Source organism: Mercenaria mercenaria, chromosome 6 (genome assembly GCF_021730395.1).
Source record: "Mercenaria mercenaria strain notata chromosome 6, MADL_Memer_1, whole genome shotgun sequence".
Classification (NCBI taxonomy): Eukaryota; Metazoa; Mollusca; class Bivalvia; order Venerida; family Veneridae; genus Mercenaria; species Mercenaria mercenaria.
In genome coordinates, this window is record NC_069366.1 from 66272814 (window position 1) to 66297670 (window position 24857).

General features: G+C 37.0%; 1 protein-coding gene across 1 annotated transcript in view; it reads left to right on the forward strand.

Annotated features, from left to right (window-relative positions):
- The window catches only part of LOC123548539 (sodium- and chloride-dependent transporter XTRP3A-like), a 52243-nt gene that overhangs the window by 5370 nt on the left and 22016 nt on the right, over positions 1 to 24857 (forward strand). The window contains exons 2-4 of the mRNA XM_045335877.2: positions 1413 to 1885; positions 14663 to 14773; positions 22382 to 22623. Of these exons, the coding sequence (XP_045191812.1) occupies positions 1413 to 1885; positions 14663 to 14773; positions 22382 to 22623 (826 nt within the window). The remainder of the gene's footprint in view (positions 1 to 1412; positions 1886 to 14662; positions 14774 to 22381; positions 22624 to 24857) is intronic.

Sequence of the window (24857 nt, forward strand, 5' to 3'; positions counted from 1 at the left end):
TATATATAGCGATGTAATCTTCGCATTGTTCTGTGCAAATTATGTTTTTTTTGTTTGTTGTAAGAAAGAATTATAAAAAAGACAATAGACTGAACAGGGCAATTGACGTTTTTGCGTGTACAAGACAATTCTACATGACCAGTGATTGTATTTATTTCATCGTACTTTGTAAATATATATGAATTATGAAGTAAAGCATGGTGCAACTGAATTTCTTACCAATAATGTATTTTTTATAAGCAAATTGTTTATCGTAGCACACGATCTAATCCTTGGGTTTTCTTTTTTTTTCTAAAAACTGATCAACAAGTTATGTAAAACAGATTGAGATATTTATTGTCTTACACAGAAGGATCTTCAAACCTACACATTTTGAGAAATTTAAATGGATGGCCATTTTAAACATATTCTTTAGAGCGGACGCGGTCCAGTGGTAACACTGTTTGACCACGCAACCAGGGGTCGTGCGTTCGAGCCCCACTCCTCCAACTACTAATTATTACTAACATTGAGATAAAAGTCCCGTGTATGGGTGTTTACACAGCTACGTTAAAGAACCAGGGAAGCTTCTGGAAAAAGAGCGTCTTCCGTATCTTGCACTATCCTCCTACTAACATTAATATTTTGGAAGAGACCCCATATGAGTAACCGGTGGAGACTATAATACACATTATACACATATTCCTTAATTGGCAGAGCAATCACATCATAGCATCCTTTAGCTTTCAAGAGCCATGTCATATTAAACAATCAGTTAAAATAATAAAAAAAAAGCTCTCTCAATATAAAACTTTTTTTAAATATTTACAGAGATTAGGGCGTCTGTTTGAAGAAGACGGCCTGACAAAAATACAAACATCTTTGTTTGCACTGATCTTCGATGTCAGTATCACACAAAGTTTTATGTTTTTACCCTGTCTAAAAAACAAAACCTTTTATTTTTGTTTAAATAAAGAATAAATGTGATATGTCTTTTTACCCGCAGAATATTTCGTTTGACGTTCATTTTCTTTTAGAATTTCTCCAGAATCAGAACAGATTGAATTATCTTATATGATATGATATGATTTGATATGACACTATGCTATGATTTTAATGCACACTCGCACAGTTTGAATTGACCCAGGACTGAATTTAAGTGACTCGGGATCCAATATTATATAGATGACTTTGGAAACCATTCATTTGATTGGCCTATTCCTAGCCCAATTTTGAAACTGACCAACGGCATATTTGCATTCCAATACTGGTCTCCTGGCTCAGTTTTATAACTTCGGACTCAGTTACAACTAAATGGATCAAGACTAAAGAAACAATCTTATAACCCTTCTTGATATTTGTATTTTAGGTACCGCGATGTTTTGTTATTGCAGGTGCCCATAATTATTATTATTATTTTTTGTTTGTTTCAGGTGCGTTCCTTATACCCTACCTCATCATGTTGTTTGCCGAGGGAATGCCCATTTTATACCTCGAGTTCGCCATTGGACAAAAAATGCAAAAGGGTACAGTTATAGTTTGGAACGAAATAAACCCACTTCTTGGGGGCATTGGGTTAGCGAGCGCTGTGACGTCATTTAACGTAGCTATATATTACAACGCCATCATAATGTGGTGTTTCTTTTATCTGTTCCATTCATTCCAAAGTCCGTTGCCATGGGCAACCTGTCCCACAGAATTCAATGAGGCTGAAAATAAAACTGTAGAAATAGAAGAATGCGTTAAAGGCGGCTCTACGTCATATTTCTGGTATAGGAACGCCCTGGACGTTTCCCCGGATTTATCGTCGCCGGACGGAATCAAATGGAAGATGCTACTTTGCTTGATTTTTGCGTGGTGTATTGTGTATGCTTGTATATGGAAAGGAATTAAGTCTTCCGGCAAGGTAATATTTATAGTTTTTACATGCAAAAACTAAAACTATTTAACAACACATTATACTATCAATTCATGCGCATTGAAGTATGTGTATATTTGTACTACAAATACTTTTTAAATTGAATAAGTTATTGTTCTGTAGGATTAAGAGTGATTAAAAATTTAAGCTTATTTTCTCTGAAAACTGAAAAAAAAACGATTTGAAAGTAATTAAAACTCCACAGAAGTCCGCCGTCAATATACAGTGTCGAGTGCAAATGTATCGCTTAGATTGCCCATTGTCTTTACAATGACACTCTTTTGACAAAATATATATTACTTTATTCACTACTTTATTCAGAAATTTATTCAGCATTTTTATACGCCCGAAGGGACGTATTATGTTATACCCCCGGGGTCCGTCTGTCCGTCCGTAGCAATTTCGTGTCCGCTCTGTAACTCTTGAACCCCTTGAAGGATTTCAAAGAGACTCGAAACAAATGTTCACAACATCGAGACGACGTGCAGAATGCATGTTCTGGATAGCTTGCTTCAAGATCAAGGTCACAGGTCATATGAGCGTGTTTCGTGTCCACTCTGTAACTCTTGGCCCCCTTAAAGGATTTCAAAGAAACTTGCCACAAATATTCACCACATCAAGACGACGTACAGAGCGCATGTTCTGGTGGATTGCTTCAAGTCAAGGTCACACTTAGGGGTCAAAAGTCATCGCTCAGTAACTCTTGAACCCCTTGAAGGATTTCAAAGAAACTTGACACAAATGTTCATCATGTCGTACAGAGCGCATGTGCTGGATGTCTTGCTTCAAGGTCAAGGTCACACTTAGGGGTCAAAGGTCATCGTTGTGTAACTCTTGAACTGCTCGAAGGATTTCGAAGAAAGAGGACACAAAAGGTCACCACATCGGGACGATGTGCAGAGTGCATGTTCTGGATGGCTAGCTACAAGGTCAAGGTCACACTTAGGGGTCATACCTTCGGTCGTTTGTTGCTCCGCGTTGCGGTACTCTTGATTTTTTATTACATCATTCAGTTCAGTATACTAGTATTCAGCAATTTCTTCATTACTTTATTTACTACTTTATTCAGCAGTTACTTTATTACTTTATTCAATATCTTATTCACTACATTATTCATTACTTTATTCAGCAGTCCGCACATACAGAGTAAGGTTGTGCAACTATTGCGTCATTTTCTTAGTATAATACATTGTATTTGAACTCAGCCGTGTACAAATCCAATTTTTAAGGGTGTTTATGAATAGACTTTGTTTAATGTGTTACGTTTATTTGTTAAATTGTTCGTACTGTAATCTGATAGTTTTATAGAGCATACAAAGACTGTATTTTAAAAAGATAAACATGCTACTAAATCAGTCTAGGCTTGAGCTGTACAATGAAACCTCCAAAACAACAAATTAATCTTGTATCAAGGCTTTTGGAATTTTGTCAAAATAAAACTTATATAAACATAACGGTGGCATAAAGGCTAACTTCTTAGGTTATTATTTTCTTGTTTTTTTTTTTTTTTTGTTTGTTTTGTTTTTTTATTATTTTGTTGTTGTTGTTTAATATCACACGACAAAATTATAGGTGAAATGGCGACTTTCCATGTGGTGGAGGAGACTCAAGTATTGTAAAAAAAAAATCGAGTTAACTTAAATGTTGTCAACAGCTGTTACTCTGCAGAGGTGTCATGTTACTTTACAGTCATCTCAGAATTTGATCTGATAAAATGATATTTACTTTATAATGTTTCGGTATAGTTTAATTATTTCAATTTCTATAATTATAAAAGTAATCAGAGGGGGGAAATGTGAGGCCGACAGGGCTATGGTAAGGTTTCTCTATCCAGCTCGTTACAATAAATGTGTTTTGTGTTCAAGTCAAAGGTTAATGCAGTATATCCGTTCCTCATGTGATTCCGCGGAAAGTATCGAATGTTTTTTTTTTCCAGGGAAGATTTCATTGGAAATGGGCGAAATGGCTGTACCTTTCTTAAAGCCTCATTCAATGACCAGTATGAGCTGTCTTTGCAAAAAAAAAATAAATAAATAACTTGGGTTTAATGGCACTCGATTATAGAAAATGTGGGCACTACAATTACTAATTTCAAATTAATAGCGATTTTGTAATGAGATCTTCAAGTATGCGGAAGTGAATTTTACTGAATGTCAAAAAACTGATAAGAGAAATTGTTTATGATTCGTAGAAAAGACTAATTTCCTATTTACGTGCATTTATCGACTTTGTCTCAAATTAAGGTGCACATAAACCGTCAGAAAAAAGTTATGCCCAAATTGTTTGTAGTTTTCGGTATTACAAACTGACCGTCCGATTGGAAAATGTGCTAAGTGATTTTGTGGAACAATCCGTGATCTGTTGAAGTACTGCATGTGGTTATTTCTCCCCATTTCTCCACTGTCATAATGATATATAGCCATCATAGTTATTTCTTCATTCTTCTTCACCCTGCTCTGGAAGATGTCATCTTGGGACTTTTTTTTTTATTTCTCTACACCTGTCCAACCTGCCAATGTTGACATCGCATTGAATCTCATAGTTAATTCTTTCCACTTCTCTGCCGTCATCTTTGCCTCACTTCTCCATCCTATGCAGATAGACGCCATCCTGACCCTCAGTGGTTATTTCTCGCTCACTTCTCCACATTGCGCGTATGGTTAACGGTTATCTTACTGGACTCGGTGCTTATTTATCCCCAACTCCTCCATCCGGTGTAGATTTACATCTTAAATTGACCTCACTTTTGTTTCTCTCTACATCGCCACCCTGTGCAGACTGACCTCGTTCATGATTCTTTCCATTTAACCACACTTCGTCGACGACGGACATCTTTTTTGGCTTTGCAGTTGTTTCTTCCTGCTTCTCCAACTTGTGCAGGTAGACTTCATCTTGGTTACTCTTTACTTCTCAACCATGTTCAGGTAGATATCACCTTGATTTCCCCACTAGTTGTTTCTCCCTACTCCACCTTGTGCAGGTAAACGTCCTCTTGATTTCTCCCTACTTCTCCACATTGTGTAGGTACACGTCCTCTTGATTTCTCCCTACTTCTCTACCTTGTGTAGGTACACGTCCTCTTGATTTCTCCCTACTTCTCCACCTTGTGTAGGTACACGTCCTCTTGATTTCTCCCTACATCTCCACCTTGTGTAGGTACACGTCCTCTTTATTTCTCCCTACTTCTCCACCTTGTGTAGGTACACGTCCTCTTGATTTCTCCCTACTTCTCCACCTTGTGTAGGTACACGTCCTCTTGATTTCTCCCTACTTCTCCACCTTGTGTAGGTACACGTCCTCTTGATTTCTCCCTACTTCTCCACCTTGTGTAGGTAAACGTCCTCTTGATTTCTCCCTACTTCTCTACCTTGTGTAGGTAAACGTCATCTTGATTTCTCCCTACTTCTTCACCTTGTGCAGGTACACGTCATCTCGGTTTCTCTCTACTTCGCCACCCTGTAGACATCATCTTGATTTCCCCCAATGTTTTTTTTCTCCCCACTTCTCCACCTTTCGATGGTTGGTCTCATGTTGTTCCCCAATGTTATTTCTACCAGCTTCCACACCCTTCAGTGATTGACCTTCTTTTTGGCCTCGTTGTTTGTTTTACTGGCCTCTCACCCTGCATAGGTAAACTTTATTTCGACCTTCATTGTTATTTTCACCATTTCACCACATTGCTTATCTTAAGGACGTATGCTAGAATTTGGTGCGAAAATTTTCCCAATACCAGAATTTCTTCAAACTTTGGATATTGAAGGACAATCATCAAAGAAACAAAAAAAATGCAATAAAAATCATAGGTCACCAGTATCGAAAAAGAGTTATCTGCCCTTGAAAACGGCATTTTCCCCAAAAATGACGTTTTCAAGGGCAGATAACTCTTTTTCGATACCGGTGACCTATGATTTTTATTGCATATTTTTGTTTCTTAGATGATTGTCCTTCAATATCCAAAGTTTAAAGGAATTCTGTTATTGGGAAAATTTTCGCCCATCTCATATACAGGGAATTCTAGCGTACGCCTTTAACCTCTTCTTGTCCCTCAATTTTACCTAATTTCTCCATTCTTCACAGGTAGATGATTTGGATTCTGTATTCGTAATTCGTTACCAATACTTGTTCTTGCCAGTTTTCACAATTTATCACTTGGTTTGCAAATACTAACATTTATAACTCATCACAGGTGTTTACCTGTATTCCTAATTCATCAGGTATTTCTCTGTATTCACAATTCGTCACAACAGTTTGCCTATATGATTCATTACACCTGTTTTTTCTATATTTTGAATTCAACACAGGTGTTTGCCTATATTCCTAATTCATCACAGGTATATGTCGTTATATTCACAACTCATACCAGGTTTTGCATGAGTAAAATGGAAACGTCTGGACAGAAACTAAGTAAATGAGGGATGTTTAGGTTATCATAATATTTACTTACAGTAAAACAAGAAATATCTTTAAAAATGATAGTCGGCGAATTGTTATAAGGAAAGAAGTTTATGAATTTTTCATCTAACATTCATCTTTCATGTAACATTTTTCAAATTGCAAAACTAAACACCGAACTTTAACAATTTTAATGGTTCTCTTTTAATTTTTCGCAAATATTTCGTAGGGTTGCAATTTTGTTTCGTTTATCCTTAGACGAATAATTACAGCAGTAGTTTGATGAAGATTCATGAAGCGGTTCATGAGAAGAGGTCATTAAACGTGTTTACATTTTTAGCTTAATCGGTCCCTATCCCCATTTGTAACAAAAAAGCAGGAGACCTTACGATATTGTTACACATCAAGTTTGATACCAATCCATTACATTTTAGTGGTTAATGCGAAGAAAGGCATATCTACTTTTAGCTATAGTGGTCCCTAATAGGGCCCAAGTTCCTATATAAATGAGCCGTGTCATGGGAAAACCAACATAGTGGCTTTGCGACCAGCATGGATCCAGTCTGGTCAGGATCCATGCTGTCCGCTAATTGTTTCTCTAATTGCAATAGGCTTTGAAAGCGAACAACATGGATCCTGACCAGACTGCGCGGATGCGCAGGCTGGTCTGGATCCATGCTGGTCGCAAAGCCACTATGTTGGTTTTCTCATGGCATGGCTCTAATAAATTTGGAAGAGGACCTTATAATGATGCTCCAGACCAAGTATGACAAAGGTCCACCAAGCTGTTCATGAGACGCTGTATAAAAGCATTTCTAGTTTTAGCTCTAGCAGCCCCTAAAATGTCAAATTTTAAGGGGTCAAATGTCCCAGCTGAACAAAGTTGGCCGCGAGCCTAATAAAGATGCTACAAATCAAGTTTGATTAGAATACATGAGAAAAAATCAATTAAAGGATTTTTTTATTTATTATTTTTATTTATTTCTAAAATAGGCAAACTGATCCCGCTTTAACAAATGCATATTCGCTATTCATGAATCTTTGGATAATGACGTCACACCTATAAAAAGTGAAGGTCAAGCAAAACATACATTTGTAATTATTTCAATATTTCTGTTTCATAAGCAAAGTTTGACCGTAGTCATATCACATAAATAAACTGTATGTGGCGTACCTTCATTTCAGTGTAATGAGATTCAGTCATTATATAGCATATATATATTGAAACAGATTTCAACTGAGTTCAATATTTGCATACCATACTAAAGAAAACTATATTCATATATTATAAATCAGTTAAATAATTTATAACAAATATATCAAAGCAAACAAATACTCATTTTAATGTGCAATCTGAATACGTCACAAAAGCAAGAAACCTTTTCATATACTGACACAATTTAACAAGAAAATCTTTTAAAAAGCACTTCTCTACATAAAAGACTCTTATTACAACCTTATTCATGTGATACGCAGACCGTATTCAGCTCTTTCTTTAATTTGATATGTTTGTATTTGAACAGGTTTTTATCATATTTATTAAACTTACTTATCATTTTGAGATATATCAATATTCTTGCTAAATATACTGAGCCAAATTTAGCTTTAAAACTGTGAACATCGTCATTTAGGATAAACGCTTTGTCTACATTTCACTCAGCGTAGCACAATCAACAGAGTGAAAGAAATTGACACTCTCATCCAATCAGGCAGAGTGTTGCATAAATCTTCCATTTTGATAAATTATCTATAATGCGTTATCAAGTAGTTTGATTTGCAAACTGAAGTCACGTGGCATAGGTAACGAAAACGAATTTAGACGGCGTCGCCGAAAAAAACCACACATGCCTAGAACTGATAAAGGCCATCCATTACCTGATATTTGAATGTTAAATTTCCAGTTAATTTAACTTAATTTAAGGTATAAAAAGTTACGTGAAAACAAGGCGACTGTGTACTCAGCTGGGAACAGTGTATCTAAATACCTGTATTAGATACAAGAAGAAGTATCTCCATTAGTCAATGCACACTATGAAATTGCATGCACTTTGCACTTTTACATACGATCAGGTATTTATAAAGCGAAACAAAATGAAGCTTTTAAAGTAAAACTTTCATGTTTTTATTTACAACGTATTTTACAGAACACATATTTTACATCATAACGGCGATTTTCTTTCCATTTTTCAAATATTTGTCGGTGTAAAACAATGATTTTACATCACTATGAAGGAAAAAATAATTCTCGTCGAATAATGTATAATTTAAGAAAATTTGTTGGCTGGTTCCGTTGCAGTACCCGTAACAGTTGCCAAGGATACGCGGCAACGTCAGTTTCAAACACGGGCTTTGGTGGGTCAACTTTGACGTCTCGTGTACAAAAACCAGTTGGCTCTATTAGTATAAAATAAACTGCATCTTGTTTGAAATATGGTCAAATTTAAATATGCAAAATTTCAAGACGCTACTCGAAAGTTTGCAAAGTGTCGCGTTCTACCTTAAAGACTAAAACGTGGGGGACGAAATGACCAATTTGAAATCGTCAAGGGATACGAAATGACCAAAATGGGGTGAGTTGACTGGGGGACGAGTTGGCTGTAAATCGATTGCGGGAGATCACTCCGTATCAGAGTGGCAGAATTGTTTCACTACCAAGTATAACGCAATTTCCACAGGAGTCTTGCAACAGATTATTCTCTAACAATATATATGGAACGCCTAAACTGCCTTTGCGTGATAATTATTAGTTCGTCATTTGCCATTTCCAATATATTCTGTACAAGTCATAATTTGTTATGTAGATAAAGCAGTTTGTAATGTACATTTGCTAGTCTGACCTGTACATATGTTAGTTTGTGCTGTGCATGCACTAGTTTGTGCTGTACAATTAATAGTTCGTCATGTGCATTTTCCACTATATTCGGTACAAGTCATAATTTGTTATGTAGATAAAGCAGTTTGTTATGTACATAGACTAGTTTGCGCTGTACTTACCTTAAATTGTGCTGTGCATTCACTAGATTGTGCTTAACAATTAATGATCGTCATGCATTTTGCCATAATTATATTCGTACAAACCATAATTTGTAAGTAAGATAAAAGTGTACCAGACGAACTACTTTTATATCTACATAACAAACTATGATTTGCACCGAATATATTGGTAAATGCACATGACGAACTATTAATTGTACAGAACAAACTACTAAATGCACAGCACAAACTAACATATGTACCGGACCAACTAGTAAATATACATAACAAAATGCTTTATCTACATAACAAATTATGATTTGTACCGAATATATTGGAAAATGCACATGACAAAACAATTTACTCAGACTGGAGTGATTAGTCCCTTTTAGGGGTCGCTAGAACTAAAAGTAGAAATACCACGAAACGACATTTCCTCATGAATCACTTTGTGGATCTTCGTCAGAATATATAGCATTATTAAAAGTTCATGTCTTAGTTTAAACTAAAATAGGCTCAGTTTACCCCTTTACAGAGGCTTCTAGAAGTAAAGAAAAAAAGAAAACATTTTAACGACTTCTCATGAACTGCTCGGTGGATCTTCATCAAACTCGGTCTGAAGCATCATTACAGGGTCCTCTCGAAATTTTATCCATATGGGGGCACTATCGCTAAAAAAAAACAGAAATACCTTTAAGCAAGTTCTTCTCACGAACCGTTTGATAGATCTTCATTAAACTTGTTCGGTAGCATACCTGTAATGTCTTTGTTCAAATCGAGGCACTTGACCTGTTTTCTGTTTTTATACCGAACACAGATATCACCATTTTAAAATTCGGTGTGCTATACATATACATGTATTTAAGTTGGAATGGTCAAGAACAGGTGAGCGACTTAGGGGCACTTTGGTCCTCTTATTTATTGGTCTGTTATTGTATTGTCAGATAACTTTTTTGTATTACCAGTCTCCTGCAGAGATTCATCAACTAATCAACTGCAAAAAAGGAATTTCATCAACAGTTAAATGTCAAACATTTTAAGTGCGTTATATAATATTTTGAATAGGCCATTAGCTTTCTAAAATGCACCTATGCAAAATAGAAAGGTTTTGTTGATAGTTTACACTGTACAGGGTTATTTAAGTATTTTATATGGAGTTAAGCCAAACTTGTTAGTAACCGCGGTCAGATCAGAGGCAGCTAAAAGTTTTGATCTTTAAGGTTAATCCTAGACCATGCTTTAACGAGATCTCATTTATGTACTTAAGGTAAGCCTAATATAATCATTCATAGTTGGTATTTTCTTCAGTTCAGCCGAAACACATACAGTTAATATGTTCTCATCCTTAATATGGCCAATATGTTCTTAAGGTCAGCTTAACATCTGCACTTAACATGTTGGTAAGGTCAGCCTTTACATTAAGAGTTAATATGTTTTTAAAGTCAGCCTAGACATTTACGATCAAGGTATTCTTAATGTCAGCCTAAATATGTGTAAAAAATGTGTTCTTAAGGTCAGCCTTAACATTTATATAAAACACGTTCTTAAGGTCAGCATAAACATTTATAGGCAGTATGTTCGTAAAGTCATGACATTTTAGAAATAGTTTATCTATTTGCCGGAACTCAATGTTTTTTCTACCGTACGTTGCTGTCACATATGCTTTTGTTTGAAGTTGTGTGCTCGTGCCGCTAGACATGGTTTTGCCATAATCATGCTGCCGTACGTGCTCGTGACGATATAGACATGGTTTTGCCACACTCATGCTGCCGTACGTGCTCGTGTCGCTAGACATGGTTTTTTTCACAATCATGCTGCCGTACGTGCTCGTGACGATATAGACATGGTTTTGCCACACTCATGCTGCCGTACGTGCTTGTGACGCTAGACATGGTTTTTTTCACAATCATGCTGCCATACGTGCTCGTGTCGCTAGACATGGTTTTGCCACACTCATGCTGCCGTACGTGCTCGTGACGCTAGACATGGTTTTGTCACAATCATGCTGCCGTACGTGCTCGTGACGCTAGACATGTTTTTTTCACAATCATGCTGCCGTACGTGCTCGTGACGATATAGACATGGTTTTGCCACAATCATGCTGCCGTACGTGCTCGTGACGCTAGACATGGTTTTTTCACAATCATGCTGCCGTACGTGCTCGTGACGATATAGACATGGTTTTGCCACAATCATGCTGCCGTACGTGCTCGTGTCGCTAGACATGGTTTTTTCGGAATCATGCTGCCGTACGTGCTCGTGACGCTAGACATGGTTTTTTCACAATCATGCTGCCGTACGTGCTCGTGACGATATAGACATGGTTTTGCCATAATCATGCTGCCGTACGTGCTCGTGACGCTAGACATGGTTTTGCCACAATAATGCTGCCGTACGTGCTCGTGACGCTAGACATGGTTTTGTCACAATCATGCTGCCTTACGTGCTCGTGACGCTAGACATGGTCTTGTCACAATCATGCTGCCGTACGTGCTCGTGACGCTAGACATGGTTTTGCCACACTCATGCTGCCGTACGTGCTCGTGACGCTAGACATGGTTTTGCCACAATCATGCTGCCGTACGTGCTCGTGACGATATAGACATGGTCTTGTCACAATCATGCTGCCGTACATGCTCGTGACGCTAGACATGGTTTTGTCACAATCATGCTGCCTTACGTGCTCGTGACGCTAGACATGGTTTTGTCACAATCATGGTGCCTTACGTGCTCGTGACGCTAGACATGGTTTTGCCACAATCATGCTGCCTTACGTGCTCGTGACGCTAGACATGGTTTTGCCACAATCATGCTGCCTTACGTGCTCGTGACGCTAGACATGGTTTTGTCACAATCATGCTGCCGTACGTGCTCGTGATGCTAGACATGGTTTTGTCACAATCATGCTGCCATACGTGCTCGTGACGCTAGACATGGTTTTGCCACAATCATGCTGCCGTACGTGCTCGTGACGATATAGACATGGTCTTGTCACAATCATGCTGCCGTACATGCTCGTGACGCTAGACATGGTTTTGTCACAATCATGCTGCCATACGTGCTCGTGACGCTAGACATGGTTTTGTCACAATCTTTGTGCCGTACGTGCTCGTGACGCTAGACATGGTTTTGTCACAATCATGCTGCCGTACGTGCTCCTGACGCTAGACATGGTTTTGTCACAATCTTGCTGCCATACGTGCTCGTGACGCTAGACATGGTTTTGTCACAATCATGCTGCCGTAGGTGCTCCTGACGCTAGACATGGTTTGTCACAATCTTGCTGCCATACGTGCTCGTGACGCTAGACATTGTTCAGTCACAATCTTGCTGCCGTACGTGCTCATGACGCTAGACATGGTTTTGTCACAATCATGCTGCCGTACGTGCTCCTGACGCTAGACATGGTTTTGTCACAATCTTGCTGCCATACGTGCTCGTGACGCTAGACATGGTTTTGTCACAATCATGCTGCCGTACGTGCTCCTGACGCTAGACATGGTTTGTCACAATCTTGCTGCCGTACGTGCTCGTGTCGCTAGTCATGGTTTTATCACAATCTTGCTGTCATAACGTGCTCCTGACGCTAGACATGGTTTTATCACAATCTTGCTGTCATAACGTGCTCGTGACGCTAGACATGGTTTTATCACAATCATGCTGCCATACGTGCTCGTTACGCTAGACATGGTTCAGTCGCAATCTTGCTGCCATACGTGCTCGTGACGCTAGGCTTGGTTTTGCCACAATCTTGCTGTCATACGTGCTCGTGACGCTTGACATGGTTTTGTCACAATTTTGCTGTCACATAGTGCCGAAAAGTGATTTTTGTCACAGTTGTTGTCATGTCGGTCAAATTCGTCCCATAATATGTACTCAGTCACATTTTGCAAAGCAAAAATAAGGTTTTCCATAGAAAGTATAATAAATGTCTATAGTTAAACTTGTGCTAAAATCTAAATACCGCCTCCAACTAAGAGTTCACAACCATAAAACATGCACATAAATGCCACATCTTTTTGAAAAGTGTATGATTGTTTCTTGTCATTTTAAAGACAGGTTTCACTGTAGTTTTAAAATTGAACGCTGCTCTCCACCTGTTACTGTATAAAATCAATACTGAAAAAATGAGAAATATAATTATCTATTAACATATCGACAGTGACATACATTAGGCCAAGTCATTGATATTGTATTGAATGAATGTAGCGTTATGCACAGTATTTGGTATATTAAGCTGTTGTAAGATCAAACTTTGTTTTTACAGGGTAAGATCGACGGTTATTTATCTATGTTTTTAAACCTATACTGAAAAGAGATTGACTGATTAAGTTCGAAGATGAAATTGTGAAAACAAATTAATCCAGGGAGGGTCTAAATTGTGCTCCTGTCGCAATGCAGTATAGCTGTATTATACTAGTATTACCAGAATTATTTCCACGAAGTTCATGTGGGAGAAAAAATGGGGTGGGTCTTTAACATAGAGGCAATGGGGTGTAAAGACGCACCTATGCAAGCCGCGGAGAGACTGTGTGGCTAAGATGTTATCACTGGTGTAGAAGCAAGGGTCTTGGGTCGCGCTTGTACACGCTGCTGAAAGACTGCGTGATTGAGATGTTATCATTGTATTAGCAAGGGTCTTGTGGTCGCGCTTGTATACGCTGCGGAAAGATTTAATGGCTAAGTGGTAATCACTGGTGCGTGAGCAGGGGTCTCAGGGTCGCGCCTGTATACGCTGCGGAGAGACCCCATTGAGGAGTGGTTATCATTGGAGTAGGAACAGGGATCTTTGGGTAACGCTGTCGAGAGATCCTTAGCGCAGTGACTATCACTGACGTACGAGAGCAGTGGTCTTTGAGCCCGCTTATATACGCTGGAAGAGACTGCACAGCAGAGTTGTTGTCTAATATGTATGACCAGCGGAGGGCGGGGGTGACATAATTAATGCTCTCTTTGCCTCGACCCCTCCCCATATATTTTGGTCCCAAAATTTGTATGTTTCAAAGAAAATGGTAAAACTGCCTACTTCCTACTTACTGCTTTTTACATGTAGTTGCAAGTTATTTTTCTAAAGTAGAATAAATTGTCTTTCGTCAATGGTATGAACGTGTTTTTGTTTTTGTATGGAGGGGAGGGGCATATGTGATGGTAATTTCCCCAAAAATCCCCAAACTCCGAATTCTCTACGGAGCAAGTGGTCATGGTGACTTACTTCGGATCACTTCCTCCTCGTCCTGTGGGTTCTTGCCGGATGTATCCTACCCGACTGGCATGTGGAAGGCCGGTGGTTTGATCTAGGAATTTCACTTAAACGTAAATGAAATATATCTTCTTAGTTAGATTTAAGTCAGAAAGTCTTTTTCTTTTATAGTTTTATAAATGTTTTCTTACTTTTTCCAGGTTGTGTATTTCACAGCAACATTTCCGTATATCGTGTTGTTGATATTCTTTGTACGTGGAATAACGCTGAAGGGCGCTGTTGACGGACTGCTGCACATGTACACCCCAAAGGTGAGTGGGCTTGAATTTTCATGAGCTCGTTGTCTGGATGTGCAATGTCCTAAAAATGCAATGCTATTTGTGAATAAGCAAGCGGTTACTTGTAAATAAAATGATATGAATACGTATTGCAAACCAAAGTAAAGTTAATATACATAAAGTGCTTAATTCATCCCAAATGCAAAGGCATCGTACATTAAATACGTTTTTTTTCTCTCATGATGAATGAATATTCAGGCGAAGGAAAATGCATCTTCTATTATACATAATGAAATACCCAAAGGTACATGCACTGCACTTTATTCATACATAAAGTATGAAATTCAGCAAAATGGGAATACACCGCACATTTTACAAGCACCTAACTCAGTAGAAAGGTGAACGCATGTATGAGAAGAATATAATTTTGCCTAAAAGAGAATGCACCGCCCTTTAAGCACCTATTTCAGTCCCAAAGGAGAAACTACCGGACAGGAAATACATAATGCAGTCTAAAGGGGAAAACGGTGCACATTTAGCACTAATTCAGCCGAATGCACCATACATGAAGTACATAACTGAATTATAGTGAGAAAACAACGCACAGTAAGCTCCTAATTCATTCTGAAAAAGAAATGGGCCGAACATGAAGAACGTAATTCAATCCCAAGGCGAATGCAGCGCACATTAGTCACCGAATTCAGTCCAAAAGAGAATGCACCGAACGTGAAGTACGTATTTCAGTCCCAAGGGGAATGCACTGACCGTGAAGTACCTCATTCAGACCCAAAGAGAATGCAGCGAACGTGAAGTACGTAATCCAGTCCGAAAGAGAAAGTACATAATTAAGTCTCAACGGGAATGCAACGAACGTGAAGTACGTAATTAAGTCTCACCGGGAATGCAGCGAACGTTAAGTACGTAATTAAATCCCAAGGAGAATGCAGCGCACATTAGTCACCGAATTCAGTCCAAAAGAGAATGCACCGAACGTGAAGTACGTATTTCAGTCCCAAGGGGAATGCACTGACCGTGAAGTACCTCATTCAGACCCAAAGAGAATGCAGCGAACGTGAAGTACGTAATTCAGTCCGAAAGATTAATTAAGTCTCAACGGGAATGCAACGAACGTGAAGTACGTAATTAAGTCTCACCGGGAATGCAGCGAACGTTAAGTACGTAATTAAATCCCAAGGAGAATGCACAGCACATTAGTCACCGAAGTCAGTCCCAAAGAGAATGCAGCGAACGTGAAGTATGTAATTCAGTCCCAAGCGGAATGCACCGACCGTGAAGTACCTCATTCAGACCCAAAGAGAATGCAGCGAACGTGAAGTACGTTATTCAGTCCGATAGACAATGCACCGAACGCGAAGTACGTAGTTCAGTCTAAAAGAGAATGCAACGAACGTGAAGTACGTTATTCAGTCCCAAAGAGAATGCAATGAACGTGCAAACGTAATTCAGTCCTAAGTAATGAATCGATCATGAAGTACGTAATTCAGTTCCAAGTGAGTGCAACGAACGTGAAGTACGTAATGCAGTCCAAAAAAAAAAAATAAGCACCGAATCTGCAGATGTAATTCAGTCCCAACGAGAGTGTATTGAACCTGAAGTACGTAATTCAGTCCCAAAGTGAATGCATCTTATATGAAGTATTGAATTTAGTCCCAAGGATTGCACTGTGCGTGATGTGAATGTGAATGAACCGTACTCTTTCAATTGCAAAACGCACACGATAATTGAGATTCATTTCTAAGGGAAGTAATCTGTATTCCAGCAGTTGATGACCACTTCCTTGCTGCGCGCCAAACAGGTATCTGCAGAAAAAAATATCATGTGTCCTTATATAAGTCCTTATATAAATCACCAGGCCATAGTTTGTGCTATATCCCCGGTCTATGTTCAACTGATGTTTGCTGGGCTGGAGTCAAAACTTTGAAAGATGTATAACTGAGCTCATTCTGTGACTGTATACTTGGTCCCGTTCTGAGACTGAGACTGGGATTGACGATGATATTTGTCAGAAACCGCCAAAATTGACAAGTTACCATTATTAATGATTTCTTATAATGACCTTCATACTAGTGTTATTTACGCCAGAACATGTTGAAATTAAAGACAATTGAAAGTTCTAGCTGCAAGATAAACAAGTATCAAATTAGAAATGATTGAATTTAATTTAATTTTGGCTAGTTCCAATCTCAATAGACGATAGATAGGATAGGTTGGGTCACAGTTACTTACTATTACAATATTATAGGTGTATGTTTCAGCCAGCTTAAAAGTGTCATATATTCCGTATGTACAAAATTCTTATAATGACAAAAATACATTTGTATAATTATAAATTTTTGATGGATTTTTGCTTCTGTTACGCGATGTCAGTAAGGGAGACAGTTAATGTTACGGTAATGAAGTTTAATTAATGGTGTTCATGTCTAGTTTGCATACAAAATGTATACACTCTGGTGAAAGTGGATGAATAGAGAAGTAGGTAAAGTGGCCTTTAGTATTATACTTTTATTTTGTTTTTGAATGGATCTACACAGATTGTGTCGCCTTTTCTAACCATCATGTCCCACGACAGAAAAAAATAGACGGTACATTTTTATGATGTAGAAATCAATCATTATCCCAAATAAATTGTATTGAATGGTACCGATTGGTGAACATTTCATAAGTAACAGACAGTTCCATAATTAAAAATACAGAAAACAACCAGACTTTACATGGGGTTTATACTGCAGAGTTTTATTTATTTTTGTCTTTCGGAGAAGCCTTGTTTGTCTTTGAAACTCGTGCACCTCCGGTTAGGTTATATCTTCCTGTCTATCACTGAACTGTCACACCTAGAATGATTTAGTATTTAAGACTATTTTTAACTCCCATACTGCATAATGCCTACCTAGAGAATTTAACATTTAAAACACGATTTAATTCTTGCCTACCTAGCTGGACTGAATATTTTTTGCCTACCTACAGGATTTAACATTTAAGACTACTTTGAACTCTTGCCTGCCTATTGGATTTGACATATTGAACTTTCCTACCGCATCTTGCTAGCAGGATTTGATATAAAAGACAATTTCGAACGTCCACATCCCATCTTGCCAAACACTTAAGACTAAGCTAAATTCCCACACCCCATCTTGCCTACCGAGTAGGATTGGAATTCACACACGTCAGGATATAACATTTAAGAACAATGTTTCTCGCACACTACATATGTGACAATCTGTTAACGGATGAAGCTAATTATTAAGCTGAAGTGTAAGAACGCCTTATCAAGGACTGATTTTTCCTGTTGTAATATATCATACACCTAAATAAAAAATGATTAAAATATAAACAAAATGATGGTTAATGTATCACTGATATGTCAGTGATCGTGCTATAATGTATCGCTGATGTTTCAGTGATCGTGCAATAATGTATCAATGATGTGTCAGTGATCGTGCAATACTGTATCACTGATGTTTAAATATATCACTGATGTGTCACTGATCGTGCAATTCTGTATCACTGATGTATCAGTGATCGTGCAATAATGTATCACTGATATTTAAGTGATCGTGCAATAATGTATCAAGGATGTGTCAGTGACCGTGCAATAATGTATCACTGATGTTTCAGTGATCGTGCAATACTCTATCACTGATATTTAAGTGATCGTGCAATAATGTATCACTGATGTGTCAGTGATCGTATAATAATGTATCACTGATATTTAAATAAATGTGCAATAATGTATCACTGATGTGTCAGTGATCGTGTAATAATGTATCACTGATATTTAAATGATCATGCAATAATGTATCACTGATATGTCAGTGAACGTGCAATAATGTATCACTGATGTGTCAGTCATCGTACAATAATGTATCACTGATATTGAAATGATCGTGTAATAATGTATCAAGGATGTGTCAGTGACCGTGCAATAATATATCACTTATGTTTCAGTGATCGTGCAATACTCTATCACTGATATTTAAGTGATCGTGCAGTAATGTATTACTGATGGGACAGTGATCGTGCAATAATGTATCAAGGATGTGTCAGTGACCGTGTAATAATGTATCACTGATATTTAAATGATCGTGTAATAATGTATCACTGATATTAAATGATCAGTAATATGTATCACTGATATTTAAATGATCATGCAATAATGTATCACTGATATGTCAGTGATCGTGCAATTAATGTATCACTGATGTGTCAGTCATCGTGCAATAATGTATCACTGATATTTAAATGATCGTGTAATAATGTATCACTGATGGGTCAGTGATCGTGCAATAATGTATCAAGGATGTGTCAGTGACCGTGTAATAATGCATCACTGATATTTAAATGATCGTGCAATAATGTATCACTGAATTGTAATGGTCGTGCAATAATGTATCACTGATATTTAAATGATCTGCAATATGTATCACTGATTGTCAGTGATCGTGCAATATGTATTACTGATTGTACAGTCATCGTGCAAAAATGTATCACTGATATTTAAATGATCGTGTAATAATGTATCACTGATATTTAAATGATCATGCAATAATGTATCACTGATATGTCAGTGATCGTGCAATAATGTATTACTGATGTGTCAGTCATCGTGCAATAATGTATCACTGATATTTAAATGATCGTGTAATAATGTATCACTGATATTTAAATGATCATGCAATAATGTATCACTGATATGTCAGTGATCGTGCAATAATGTATTACTGATGTGTCAGTCATCGTGCAATAATGTATCACTGATATTTAAATGATCGTGTAATAATGTATCACTGATATTTAAATGATCGTGCAATAATGTATCACTGATATTTAAATGGTCGTGCAATAATGTATCACTGATATTTAAATGATCATGCAATATTGTATCACTGATATGTCAGTGATCGTGCCATAATGTATCACTGATGTGTCAGTCATCGTGCAATAATGTATAACTGATTTTAAATGATCGTGTAATAATGTATCAAGGATTGTCAGTGACCGTGCAATAATGTATCAAGGATTGTCAATGACCGATGAATAATGCATCACTGATATTTATGATCGTGCAATAATGTATCACTGATTTAAATGATCATGCAATAATGTATCACTGATATGTCATGATCGTGCAATAATGTTTTAACTGATGTGTCAGTCATCGTGCAATAATATCACTGATATTTAAATGATCGTGTAATAATGCATCACTAATATTTAAATGATCGTGCAATAATGTATCACTGATATTTAAATTATCATGTAATAATGTATCACTGATATTTAAATGATCGTGTAATAATGTATCACTGATATTTAAATGATCATGCAATAATGTATCACTGATATTTAAATGATCATGCAATAATGTATCACTGATATTTAAATGATCGTGCAATAATGTATTACTGATGTGTCAGTCATCGTGCAATAATGTATCTTTGATATTTAAATGACCGTGTAATAATGCATCACTGATATTTAAATGATCGTGCAATAATGTATCTCTGATATTTAAATGATCGTGCAATAATGTATCACTGATATTTAAATGATCATGCAATAATGTATCACTGATATGTCAGTGATCGTGCAATAATGTATCACTGATATTTAAATGATCGTGCAATAATGTATCACTGATGTGTCAGTCATCGTGCAATAATGTATAACTGATATTTAAATGATCGTGTAATAATGTATCAAGGATGTGTCAGTGACCGTGCAATAATGTATCAAGGATGTGTCAGTGACCGTGTAATAATGCATCACTGATATTTAAATGATCGTGCAATAATGTATCACTGATATTTAAATGGTCGTGCAATAATGTATCACTGATATTTAAATGATCATGCAATAATGTATCACTGATATGTCAGTGATCGTGCAATAATGTATCACTGATGTGTCAGTCATCGTGCAATAATGTATCACTGATATTTAAATGATCGTGTAATAATGTATCAAGGATGTGTCAGTGACCGTGCAATAATGTATCAATGATGTGTCAGTGATCGTGCAAATGTCGGTTAAGACAAGGAAGTTAGATGTAACGTTGATAATTTATTTTGCGTCATACAGGCGCCGAGAAAGAGCACTACTGCTTTATATAAAAGACGTTTCAGAATAGAAATGATATAACATACTTGTGGAGAACTTAATTCTTGCATAAAACTGCTGTAAAGTTGCTGATTGGATGTGCAGATTCTGCAAAAATATTCAACGGAACAAATTATGGTTTCTGTTACCAACATGCAGGTTAAGGTCACACTGAGATAATTAGAATGGGAAGCAATCTCATTTATCACGAGTCTGGTGCCTTTGCATTGAAACTTCTCGGTCACTGTTTTTATTGTAATTTTGAAACTTGTATGGACTTAAGTCCTACCCTTTCAGCTTCGCTCGCTAAAACACTAGTACACAATTGTTGTACCGCTGCAGAACAGGGAACTTTTTTCGTCTGTTGTCTGTGTTGTCTTACGTCAGCGCTGTCAGGAAGTTACATTCCACGAGTATTTTGACTAGCTCCGTATGCATGTTGTAGATAAAGTGTGTAGGCTTGCCTACCGTAAATAATCATACCTGTAAAATAAAATCAAATGTAAATGCCATCGTAAGTACACAAATGCATTTAAAAAAACAAGAATAAATATCCAATTCCACAGCGCTCAAACTGCAAAAGTGAAATATTTGAAACGTTTCGTTATTTCTGGCAGTTTGTTGATTAGAAGATCTTAGACTAGCCACTAGACTGGTAATAAATATATTTCTACATGTTCCCCTTTTTGTCGAATTCAATTCCATAGAGACAAAAGCCAGTCTGTTTTAGAGATTTTCACAGAGGAATGATGTTAAAATTATGATATTGGACATAGAATATAGACTGTCTCAGTTCACTACATTCAGTCATAAAAATTGTAAAAAGATATACCATAGTCTAGGAGCTAGTCTAAGAAGATCTTATCTTACAATTATTGTCTTTTGGGAAAAGACCAAACAAAATCACGTCCGTCCGAAATTGAAAATGTTTATAGATTCTAATTCAAAAAGTGTTTAACCTAGAATCACCAAACCTCACATAATTATTAATTAGCACACATGTTGTATTATTCCCCCCTGACCCAGTAAAAGCATAGTTTTTCACCTTAATTTGCTAAGAAGGGGGATTTTTGACTGTATCTAAGAAAGTAACCTATGAACGGATAATCATGAAACTTTACACACTAATAGATCAATATAGGGCGGTGCTGCAAGACGCATCTTCGTGAGGATCATATCATTAACCAGAGTTATTTCCTTTTAATTATTTTATAATCCATAAATTCCCACATAACAAAGAAATACATCGATCTATCTTTATGACATTTACCACAAGTATAGATCACTATAGGAAGATGGTTTAATTATTTTAAAATTCATAAATACCACAAACCTTTTGTAGATCTTTATAGGACAGAGTTTTTCTCTTGACTTTGTATAAAATAGGTTTGTACGATCCGTTTGTGTATTACTTGTGTATAACTAGAAATTAGATATCTTTCAAATATAGTCCCCTCATTCACAAAACAACTTATTCGGCGGTGGATTTAAGTTCACTAAATTTGCTTGTTTTTCTTGTTTTAGCTTGACCGTCTTGGGGACCCACAGGTGTGGTTAGATGCTGCCACACAGATATTCTACTCGTTTGGCCTTGGGTTTGGTGGGCTGATTGCATTTTCAAGTTACAACAACATACACAACAACTGTCAGAGAGACGCTATAATGATCTCCATGTGTAACTGGTTTACGGCACTTTTTGCCTCTACTGTCATTTTTGCTGTCCTTGGTTTCAAGGCTACATTGATGTACGAGAACTGTCTAAAACAGTAAGTATTTTACTTCTTAAAACATGAGAATTTGCCAAATAAAAAGGGGACCATATTTCAGAACGACAATGATAAATGTTCAGTTGTCAGTACCATTGCGTTACACCATTATAATATCCTGTGGTTCGTAATGGTTTGTGTTTTCATTATGTACATTTCACAGCTTATGTTATGCTTCTGGAGCATAATGACCTTTTGTTTCATTAAAAGAAATTATTACGTGTTTCCTTGTATGAATTTACCGGTCTATAGTTCAACGCAGGTTTGCTTGGCTAAAGTCATACTTTAAGGAAAAAATCTTTCAAATTCGTTTCTGATGTCATTTAATAACTTGCCAGCCAATAATTTTATACTATTGACCGGTATTCAATAAATATATACTGACCGTCGAACCGTACCAATTCAATAAGCGCAAAGGCTTATGTATACAGATTTCTTAATAAAACCTCAGGAGCGTTCAGTAATGTGCGGACAAGACATTATGTAAGACTGTGCTTACTCCTTACTCTATCTGATTAAAACTTACCATACTTTGGTGACTTTGGCATATTTTCAGGAGACCTACTTTAGACTCGGCTTTAATTTACGTATTAAACTGAAATCTGGTGAACATATTTTAGTGGCAATTGACCGTACACATTGTTGAGGTTTACTTTTGTTGACAGTTGAATAGTTAAAAGTTTAATCCCAGATTAATTCTGATGCAGTAATTTTTATAAAGCTTATAAAATGTTTGAACTTTTGTATATATTTTCCCCCAGTATTTATATCATAACACAAAGGCACATAATAATGTTTTGGCAGTAAACTGAACAAAAAAATGGATAGTAATCACATTAAGCAAAAGCGCAGTTTAGTACGGTGCCCGTAAAGTGACATGCGGACCTTTTTTTATTTAGTTTTTACGAAATTTTATTATTTCGTAAAAACGAAATGTTGTTTCGTAAAAACGAAAGGTATTTCGTAAAAACGTTTCACATGTCACTTTACGGGCACCGTAGTATCGCTACTAGGGGAAAGCAGTTTCGGTGGGTTCGTATTAAGTTAGAATCAATCTAGTTCGGGTTAATTATAGCTCGATTTTATAAATCTGAGTGTGAAGTGCAGATTTCTGCACCATCTCTTACTGGTGGATTCGCATTCTTGAAACTGGCTAATGACAAGGGAGACTGGTAGACTTAGTAATCTTGAAAGACCTTGAACGAAGCTGAATTTCCAGAACTATGCATATAGCATAACATATATTTTAGCATGAAATATAATGTGAGAAAACAGTCACTTTGTCGGGGGAAAATCGAATAAATTTCATGAAAATAAACGTGTATATAATGTTTATGTTCATGTGATCAATAAATGAGCCGTGCCATGGGAAAATCAACATAGTGGCTTTGCGACCAGCATGGATCCAGACCAGCCTGCGCATCCGCGCAGTCTGGTCAGGCTCCATGCTGTTCGCTTTCAAAGCCTATTGGAATTGGAGAAACTGTTAGCGAACAGCATGGATCCTGACCAGACTGCGCGGATGCGCAGGCAGGTCTGGATCCATGCTGGTCGCAAAGCCACTATGTTGGTTTTCCCATGGCACGGCTCAGATAATCAACGATATATATCACAAGATATAATCAGCTAACTTTCAAGTTACGCATAATGAGTGATTCTGTTGTTATTTCTATTTTCCCGAAATTTGTTGGACATCCAACGGACTACTTCAGTCAACCGTCTAAATTACTTCCAGTTTTATATTCTGAACAAAACACTTACCTGCTATTTCACGGGCATTTTGCAAATAACGTTTAACAATTTAAAACATTCTTTCAAACAAATATAAGTTTTACGTCTCAAATGTTTTTTTTGGAAAGTCACAAAAATATGCTAAGTTACAAACTTGCGAAAAATACTTTTGGCCGAATGAAATGAAGAAATATTGTTGCCTGAAATGAAATAATGTCGTTACCAGAAGTGAAATAATGTCTTTTCCGGAAGTGAAATAATGTCTTTGTTTCCTGAAATGAAGTGATACCTTTGCCTGAAATGAAATGATGCCGTTGCCAAAAAGGAAATAATGTCTTTCCCTGAAAAGAAATTATGTCTTTGCCTGAAATGAAAAGATTTTGTTGCCTAAAATGAAATAATGTCGTTGCCTGAAATGATGTTGTTGCCTAAAATGAAATTATGTCGTTGCCTTAAATGAAATGATGTCGTTGCTTGAAATGAAATAATGTCGTTGCCAGAAA